At 48.0% G+C, this 9,932-nt stretch overlaps 1 protein-coding gene across 1 annotated transcript; it reads right to left on the bottom strand.

Annotated features, from left to right (window-relative positions):
* Positions 1 to 3,299: 3,299 nt before the first annotated feature.
* On the bottom strand, positions 3,300 to 9,738 carry CUNH17orf64 (chromosome unknown C17orf64 homolog). Its single transcript, XM_035889603.1, has 5 exons — positions 9,673 to 9,738; positions 8,774 to 8,902; positions 7,489 to 7,664; positions 6,781 to 6,880; positions 3,300 to 3,479 (listed from the first exon to the last, which is right to left on the bottom strand). The coding sequence occupies exons 1-5, from the start codon at positions 9,736 to 9,738 to the stop codon at positions 3,300 to 3,302; spliced, it is 651 nt and encodes a 216-aa protein (XP_035745496.1).
* Positions 9,739 to 9,932: the final 194 nt, after the last annotated feature.

The following is a 9,932-nucleotide window of genomic DNA, read 5'->3' as shown; positions in this document are numbered from 1 at the left end:
AGGGCGTCTGTCGGGGGTGACCGGCTGCCACGAGGCATCGCTGCTGCGGGGCCGTGGGCAGCACAAGTTCTGCTTATTCCTGACATCTTTCGTTTCCTACTGAACAAAGTTTATGCTTTCTGTGGCACAAAATGTGTGCTTTGCTACCCTGAACTTAACTGTCGATAGTGGCCTCTGCTTGCATCTCTTCAGGTGTGGGGGTTTGGGGGCAAATGGGTTTTTGTGGTTTTGTTTTTTCTTTGGTTCTACGCTGCGCATTGACACTTTATAAAATGCAGAAAATCTTCCTCTCCTTGAGCCAAAGCTAAGGTTGTGCAACACTTCCATGAATCCCCTGATGCTCCATTTAAATTGAAAAGAGCAAACAGCCCGAGTTAGGAAAAGTGCATTGAGCGCTACAAACCGTGCAGTTGTGCAAGTCTGCTGCGGTAGCACCGCTTCCCGCCAGCTTCCAAAATTAAAGAGCAGGAAAAAGCCATCCCTGTCACGTTGTGTGAGTGGCACTGATGCATCCTGTACTTACACCAAAGGTTTTCTTACCGTACACTGAGAGCGGGGACCTCTGAAAGTGAAATCTTGTCTCTTTGCACAGGTTAGCTGGTCAGGAAGCTGTGAGGTTATTTCTGGCAGAGCCCAGTTTTCCTTGAGAGCTTTCCCGTCGCTTCTAAGTCACCTCAAGTCCTACTGGAAAAATTGTAGAATAATCCCAGTCTTGAGCAGGCTTTAATCTCGCTCGGCTCTGTCTTAAACAAGTGTGACGTTTTGAGGGCATACAGTGTTTTTGTGATGCATTTGGTTTATAGGGTGTGCTATGGAGAAAGCTCAAAGCGGTCTGCGCCACACACGTGTCCGCTCTTATGCGCAGTGAAACCCAGTGTAAGAAGCCGAATCTGTTGCCCGGTGAAGGCAACGCGCGACATCCTCCTTCGCAACCTCTCACGAGCAATTTTCTGTGTACGATTGGCAGCGGTGCCTCCGCGGGCAGCGCAGCCAGGGACTTCAGTCTCTTGCCAAGGTCTGTGGATGTGATCCAAGATGCTATTTAAAAGGAAATCTGTTGTCTTGATTCTAAAAATGGCCTGTGTTATCTGCCCTTCCAAAGGGATTTGGGAGGGATTTTTCTTGCCTGGGTTCAGATCTGAAGACAATAACTAAGCCCCCTACCCAACCGTCTGATTTCTAGCATGTAAGGAGCATCTTTGGGTTTTTACTGGTCGGACTAAAAGACTCCTATGCCAAGCTATTGATATTTTCTGATGTTTTCTCAAAACCTGGATTCCACCGTAACTCAAATCTAGTCAACCCTAAAGCACAAACCATCCAGTTTTGTTACCATTTTCCCTTCTCGCTGTTCAGTCTGAAGCGTTAGCTCTCAGGTGAGCCTCTTCCCGCAGCAGCAGCACACAGGGCTACAGCCGTCTCGGCCGCGATCAATGGACGGCAGCTGCTGCATCTGCCAAGAACGCTGATGTGTGGATGGGCTCACGGCCATTATTTGCCCAAAACAGTTAGAAATGGCAAGTGTATGTGTCTAAAAAATTACGGAACTATTTTTTTTTACCAGGATATATTCCATACACCGGTCTCTTCCCTTCCTCTTTCGGTCTCTCCTCCCGTTCGGTACGGCTGCTGACCATGCGGAGGGATTGCCTGTGTGTGTATGAGTGGAAACGAGCGGGGAGCAGACCCTGCTCCCGTCGGAAGAGGGTTTCTGCCACAGCAAGGAAAGGAGCGGCTGCCCGTTCCCTTACAGACGCTGCTCTTCCATTACAGGGGTTTATACAAAAAGAATGATGTAGTAAAGGTAGGTCTGATACTTACACATCCTTGATCAACTCTCGATGCTGGTGCACAGCTGTTGGGAAACTCCAGGGTAATAATAAATGAGATCACATGGTTTAAAATGGCAAAATTTTCACTTTGCTTGGGTCGAAGCTTGTTGCTATGACGCTGCAAGTATTTCAGTATTTTGTGGGTTTGGGAAACCATGAAGATTGTCTTTTATTCCCTGCTTTTTGTTCAGGTGATGATACTGTATTAATTGATTTCTGTCTTTCTGTTGACCTCAGCAGTTGTCTGTGAGAACCTTAAAAACAAACAGAAAAAACCACAAAGTGTAAATGGAAGGCATCGCTCCTCGGAGAAGCCGTGTCTCCTACAGGAGCTGATACTGCTATGCCCAAGCTGTCCTCTGGGGGCTTAACTGGGTGGATTCTGCATAGGGTTTGGTTCCACAAATACATTGTCAACAGAAATGCAGAGGAGCCCCAGGCCACGCAGGATGGCTCGTCACCCAGGCTCTCAAGCAACCAGCAATCCTGAACCCTTGCTATGTTCGTTACGTTCCAGTTGCACTAATTTTTAGTGCTTCATGCACTTTGTGTCTCTGGTGCGTTGATCTACGTGAGAATTGGTTGGGTGATGTTTTCCCCATTCTTCCAGGGGAGCAGACAAGTGGAGGAGGATTGCCTGGAGCTGCACAGCCGGCAGGCTAGTGTGGGACTCCTACTCAGCCTCCCAGATCACGCTGTCTAGCTAGCTCTTGTTTTTTGACTTTTAGTTTATCAATTTGGATTTTAAGTGCTCCCCCAGAGCTGTTACACACCAGATTGGACTTTTTTTAGAGGTACATAGAGAGACTGGGGAGAAAAGAGCTGAAAAGCAAGATGGTTACGAGTGCATGAGAACTCCCACAGGACATGTGATTGCATTTTAGCAGCTTGAAAATCAGGCTTATGTGGGACAAATCCTCCTTCCGCAGGCAGACTGTGGCACCTGTTTGTGGCAAAGCCGATCTCGTCAGCAATTGCTTCTAATGCCCCTTTTTCATTCCTCCTTCGGGGTTTGTGTGTGCCGGAGTAAACAGGCCGCCAGTGACTCCGGTTAGCAAACACGCCTGCTACAGGTCGGTCTGCATTTTTGCTCTGGAAGACAAGCGTGTGTGGCTTTGCTAGGGTGGGCCCAAAGGGAAACCACAAGTATGTTTTGAGCATCCAGATTGCTATGTAAAGAGACACTAATTAATGCCAACTGACGCGGGCCAACAAAGGGATGCCTTCTCCTTCCTTACAACTGCCTTATGCCGTAGTAGCTTCCCTTCCTGCTATTTTTCCTACTCCCGTGTCTCTTCCGAGACAGAGGTTCAACCTGCCCAACTCCTCGAGCTCCACCACTGATCACGTCCTCGCCTGCTGATCCTTTCGCAAAAATGCCAAGCGTAGATGGCTCTACCTGAGCAGGAAAATGCTTTTCCTGCTTGGAGCCAATATGACCCTGGCTGTGCGAGTACCTCTCATCTGTCATTCTTGCTGCTGGGCCGTGACTTTGCCGGTGTGTTGGTGGTGAATGTTTCTCTGACTCAGGTGTTCCTGCAGGTCTCTTGGACCTCTGCAGAGACCCCAACTGATGTAAAGCTGCTTCAGTTTCTTTTCTTCGAGTTCTGGAGCTGAATCTGGTTTTTCTGAAGGACAGCATAATTGCTTTAAAAAAAAAAAAAAAAAAAAAAGAACAAAAAAACACTTTTAAAGATATTTATATGAGCAAGCACCACACGTTGACTCATGCTTGGGCAATAACTCTTGCTTAACCATGGTCCTGTTGGGTGGCAGCAGCAACAGCTGAGAAACTACTGTACCATCTGCACAAGGCCTCACCCTGTGAAATGTTTGTTCCTCGCAGTTGGGATCCGAGGCTCCATCCCACCCAGCAGCGAGTCCCACTGGCCTCTGCTAAACTGTGTGTTCGGTGTGGGCTCTGTCCCCCTGTGCTGATGCCCAGCTCTGCTATCTGTGCAGCCTGGCTCACTCAGCCCATTCTACCCAAGCACCTAAAATCTGTGTTTTAAAGCAAGAACCCTTCTCAGCACACTGGTGAGAGGACTGTCACTTTTCAGGCGTTGTGGGGAGGTGGTCAGTAGCTGACAGTGCTGTCTTTGTTGGTATCTTTCTCTTTTCTTTTGTCTTTTTTTATGCAGGGAAGCATTTAAAGGACACTTACAAATACTGCCGGTGTCTGAAAGCAAAATGGTGATGTATGGTGTTTAGGCAAAAGCATTCAGCCAGTCTTCTGTAATTTGGCTTTTGAAGATGCATCTGGGTATTGGAACAACTCCCGTGTAAAGCGTATGGAGTGCGGTGGCTCTGTACATCTGTGTATCATTGCAGCGGATGGGGCTGCAGACAGGCCTAACCGTGGGTGAATGCATAAAGAAAACCTAATCGTAGTCTTCTGTGATTCTTCTGTGCGTTCGAACCAAGGCTGGAGCGTGTGCAATGGGGCGTGGGTGCTGCTCAGCCCCACTGCCACGGGTGTTGGGTGCTGTGGACGGGTGCGCGCTGCCACTGGATGTCACTGTCGCTTTATGGCACTGTGTGCACTGGGAGGATGGCTGGGGGCGGCCGTGGGTCCCTGCGCTGAGCATCCAAAGGGTGGTGGGATGGCACCACGGAACCCGATGGAGAGCGGCCGCCTTCGCTGCGCATCCTTCCAGGCACTCCCAGAGAAAATAATTTGCGTGTTGCCATTGGTCATGCTCTTTGACTTTAAAAAAATAAAAAAAATAATAAAAAAAAAAAAGGCAAAACAAACAACCCCCCCAAAATACCCCAAACCAGCTTTCAAACCAGCTACTTCAGGTAGCCCAGAAGTCTCTACTGAGACCTGAGACGCGGGGATGATTTCTACAGCTTTCGGCAGTGAATGGGAGCCAGCAGTTTGAAAGGAAAACGATGCTCTGTTCTAGCTCTAAGCTGAGAAATGGGTCTGGTCTGGTATCTTCAGTAAGTCTAAAAACAGAGAATTGGGACCAGTGTTTAAATTCAAATGTAGTTGTGGGGGTTTTTTAATAATAATTAAAAAAAAAAAAAAAGCCTAAAAGCCCAAATGTGAGGGAAAGGGACATAGATCCTAATTTTAAGATGACTGGTGAACAAGGCTAGCGGACGGCTGCTCGCTGGCCTCTCTCCTTTAACAAAAACTCAGAAAATTATCAAATTACTATGTTGACAACCTCAACCACTTACTAATTACATATTGATTCTGTATTTTTATGCTCACTCATCTAAATAATGAGACACTTCCAAATAATCTATTTCTGTTGCGTGGAGCGTGCCGGTCCGTCCCCCCCCACCCCCTGATCGGCAGCCTGTTGTTTATGCTCTAGCAGGGAGCCGACTGCTGTTCCCTTCCCACAAAGGGCAAAGATGCTTATTTTTCTCCCACTTGTCTTGCATAACAAAAGGCATTTATCAACCGTTACATAACGGCAGAATTTGTCGCTTCTTCTGTCGGCCTTTTTTGGAGGCAGCCTGGTCCCCGGTGCCGCGCAGCCGTAGCCGGCAGGCTCTTGGCTGGCTGCAGGTCGGTGCACGTGCCGGTGCATCCGATAGCGCACGACGCAGCGTGACTAATGCTTGTCGCCCACCGTTCGGGTTTTCTCATCCCACCCCGCTTGGAAAGGAAAACGTGGAATTGTGCGGTTTGGTTGTGTTTTTTGTTTAGGGGAGCAAGCGGATGGGAAGGCATTTGGGAGAGGGGGGTTATTTGCTTTTTAATTCTTGTTCCGAGGGGGCAATGGGGACCTACCCTCAGCCACACGCCCTGCGGAGCAGCGGGGCTTGTCCTTAGCAGAGGTCGTTGTCCTGGGCTCCCCAGAGCCTCTGGGAAGGGCTGTGCTGGAAATGGAGCTCAATTCACCCTCCAGAGTGCTCACGAATTTAAGGGAGCAAGAACGCCTGTCGCTGCCTGCTCCCGGAGCTGCCAGTTGCTTTTTTTAATATCTCCCAATTCATCTTGGGCATTTCACGCTAGCAACAGGAATTTGTGTTTGGGGGTGTTTTTTCTTTACAATAGGTTTAATTTCCTCATTGTCAGAATATCTTTTTAGAGCCTTAAAAATAAATAAATGGGTTTGCTTCCCCGTAAACTAAAAGCAAAAACTGTGCGGATGGTTTCCCCCTTCCTCTCTAGCTGGAGGAGGCAGCTGTTTACCTGCAGCTCAAACTTATTTGTGGCCTTATCACTGCCAAATATCAGATGACCACAGCTCCCTTTTTAACGCAAAGCAAGCAGTGCTCCAGTAACCCAGCGAGGTCTCGAGGTCTCGCCTGCCCCCGTTTTCTAATTTACTCAAAACAATTTCCTAGCCGACTCTTTTTTTTTTTTTTTTTTAATTTTTCTGTTTTTAATTTCTTTTTAATAAACTTAAGTGTGTTTCTTGTGGACTTTTGAACTTCCTGGTGTGCTTAGCCTTTGCTCAGGAGGTACGTTTATGGTTGGCTCTGAGTGTGCTTAAATGGGTTTACCCTCCGGAGTTGGTGTTCTTGGGAAACTGTTCATTACAGTTCCCTTGTGTAGCTGATGCTCAGGCACAGAAATGAGCTTTGGCAAGCACAAAAGGCTTTACCTGAACTGTTTGCTTGTTTCAAAGTTTAACTTTGATATCATCAGGTAAAACTCCAGATCGGATTCGGTGGAATGACTGGAAACACGAGATCAGTGAAGAGCTCTGAAAATTGTAAACTGCAGTGCTGGGGACACCAGCTCGGCTTCCCAGAGCCAGCCAGGGAAAGCTACTGGCTGCTGCGATAGCTCAGTGCCTGCGTTACGGTAGGAACTGGCAATATCCACAGGATTTGTGGCCTTTTGGTAAACAGGCTTCTCGATAGCAGGTTTCTCCTTTGACATGGATCAACCCACGGAAGCTGCATGGTATAGTTATCCCCTTAAAGTTACTCCAGAAGGTGTTCCTGTGCTGTGCTATTAACTTTCCTGTTTGCTTACCAGAAACTTATCCATTTGATTGTTCTTGATGTACTTATACAGCTTCTGCAGCTGCTTTGCATCCATCTCTGAGAAGAGGGAAACGAACCGCCAGAACATCCTGGGGAAAAGAAATGGGTTGTACATGTGAGTACAAACTTCATCCTCTTCCTCATTCTGCTCCCTAGTTCTGGCATGGCAAGTGTAACCACTGACGTACCCTTTGCACAACTTTTTTCTCTGCCCCCCCCCCCAAGAAGCTTTACTATCTCAAGACTGAATTGGACAGGCTTCGTAAACAGCAAGGTACAGTGCACTTCCCCCCTCACCCCCCCCCCCTTTTTTTTTTCTCCCCAAAGCTTATAAACTTCTAAAGAATTGTTCATCCCTAAGCATGGGAAGGATTATCCATTAACTCACGTGGCCACGTAGGAGCCCCTTTACTCACAAAGGGATGTTGCTGACGGACAGCACATCAAAATTGGCTGTGCTGGGCAGGAGTAAGTGCTACATGGCCTCTGCTAAAATTACCTGCAAAATGTGTGAGTGTTCAGCAGTTAGAGCAGGCTGCACAAGCCTCCTGTTGGCACCCAATCTCATTTCCAGTGCCTGGAAATGCAGGGGCAACGTAGGTGTCTGAATGCCCGCTGGGAGCAGCAGGGGCAGGAGCCTGGCTGGCTGGGAGCATCGCCGGTGCGGTACCACTGCTGGGTAAGAGGAGACCCTTACTTCTGCCAGTGCTTGACTTCCGAGGCCCTGCAGTACCGCTGGAGAAACAGATCGATGCGGTCCCCAACTACGGTCAAACCGTCCTTCGTGTACTTCAGTTTTTTCTCTACGGGGAGGTGCTGGGGCAAATGCAGTTTCCGAAGTGACTTCTTAAAGGGTCTCAGAAGTTCCTTGCACTGTAAAGAAAAAGTGTTGGCATAAGCGTTCAGCGCTTTAATCCAGGTCTCAGGCATTCCTTTTCACTAAATGAACTGATTAAATAGCTGGCTAGGAAAGCACTGAAGGAGGGTTGTGTTTAGGTGAGCGTCTCTGTGTGGATGTGGGGTCAGCAGGACCTCTGCCAGGCGCTCCCACCGCTCTGCAGGAGTCACTCCTGCACGTCCCAAGGTTGGTGACACCCCAGGCGACATGAAAAGGGAATTGAAGGAGTTCCAAGACTGGGAATTCCTTTTTAACATTATAGGGCAAAAGAGAGGCATTTCAGGCTACAAAAGAGCTGCTGTTCTGCAGGGAGGGAGAAAGGGAACTACTTTACTGCTTTTCTCATGCTGCTTCTTCCTGTGGCCAAAGCTTTTCTCATGCTGCTTCCTCCTGTGGCCAAAGCTTTTCTCATGCTGCTTCTTCCTGTGGCCAAACCTGGGATGTGTTGCAAATGTTTGCTCATGACGCAGGAGCAAACGCTGCATCTGGATGCCCTCCCTTTTGTCCGTCTGTTTTGGGGTTTTCTGTTTTGTGTTTGGTTTGGGGTTTTTTTGCCAGTTATGTGCACTGGGCTGTGACTGGGGCTGTGTATGGTTATGCCATGGTGCACCAGGAATGGGAAGGTCATATCCCACGGTGGGGGAGGATGGAGCTTTGTGGCTGTGGTGTAAGTGACGCAGAGGAACCAAACCACTGTAGCCAGGGAGGACATGGCGTCATGTGAAATGATAATGTAGCAGTGCTTGTTTTGAAAAGCTGAAGTGTATGTGAAATGTGATTGTGTTGTTGTTGTTGTTGTTTTGGGGTTTTGGTGGTTTTGTGGTTTGTTTTGGTTTGGGGGTTTTTGGGTAGCATTTTTTTTTATTTATTTTTTTTTTTAAACTAGAAGTGTGATGTCCAGATGACTGGAAACCAATGATGAAGTAAAAACTTTCAAACATGGGAGAAAGCTACAGAACAAAATGTCTTGTCCTGCTTTTTTGCTCCCTCTGCCAAGCTTCTGGGGTTTATTTGCTCCCTCTCTCTCAAGAACCTGAGATACTACTGATTTTTTTCCATTGCTAAGTTCTATTTAGTATCTCACAATTTTAAAGGTGTCCTGATCAAGGCCATTTGCGCAGCAGATGAGCGGGGTCTTGCGTGGTGGAGCATTCTCACTGCCCGTTACAAAGGCTGCTGCCTCCGCTGTGCCAGCCGGACCCTTCTTTGTGGTCTAGAAATTACCAAAGCCATAGGTTAGTCTTACGGTTTGTGCGAATCTTGCATCCTCTCTTTAAAAAACTGCCAAGGACAAACCCTGTCCTAAAGCTCAGAAGCATTTCTCTTCCTGCCAAATCATTTCAAATCAGGTTTTCAGAGGTGCTTAATGAAGCCAGTTATTCAATTATAATTATAAGTCCATAAGAATTAGGTGCCTACTTGAAGTCCTGTTTTGGAAAGCCTACCTCTAATAAATTACAAGGTAAACAATGGTCACTCGTTCCTAATGGCATTAATCAAATACAGGCTGGCAGTCATTTGTTAAGTGGAAATATGTGGTTACAATGAGCCCATTGTAATGCTACGCTGCTCCATCCGTAGCTTTTATTGATGGCAAAGGTACCACAGCTGGCCTGCTGCAAAGCCAGATTGAAAACAAAACCAAATCCTCAGCCACTGCATTTGCCTCTCCCTGGGCCGGGAAGGGGGATATTTTCTCTTGCAAAGGGCAGTGGCTGTTTTCCCTGTGTCAACGTTTGTGTAGGTAACTCCTCCACGCATCTTTTGGAAAGCAACACTTATATAACTGACTTAAACAGAAGCTTATGTTGCCTTTTAAAACATGCTGAAGTGTGTAGGAAGAGAAGTCCTTTCCTCTCTGACATACTCTGCTCCCTTGGAAGATGACTTCTCTGCAAATTTGATGCCAAACCGCATTTCAGAGGTGAAACTGAAGTGGGACTGTGCTTTGCTCTATATGCCCATCTCCCTGTCTCTGCTCACCTGGCCGTCCATGCCGTCCCTTGCCCTGGCTCTGTCCACTTCGTCCTTAAAGCCCATCTCCTCCATGGCACGGAGATGCCCTCTCTCTTCCCTGAGGCCTCACTCGCACCAGGTAGGAGTGGAAAACTGCCACGGAGCTGTGTTTGGACCAAAATGTGCTGGGGTGACCAAGGTGACCGGGGTGCCTGGATGCCAGTTCTGAGTTCCGCCAGCCATGGAGACTGGCAGGGCCCCGCCCCCCCCACCGCGCCCCCCCCCAC

Source organism: Egretta garzetta, unplaced genomic scaffold (genome assembly GCF_000687185.1).
Source record: "Egretta garzetta isolate BGI_Z169 unplaced genomic scaffold, ASM68718v1 scaffold112, whole genome shotgun sequence".
In the NCBI taxonomy this organism is placed as follows: Eukaryota; Metazoa; Chordata; class Aves; order Pelecaniformes; family Ardeidae; genus Egretta; species Egretta garzetta.
Note: the sequence above shows the minus strand (reverse complement) of the source record. Positions and strands in the feature narration are given on the sequence as shown.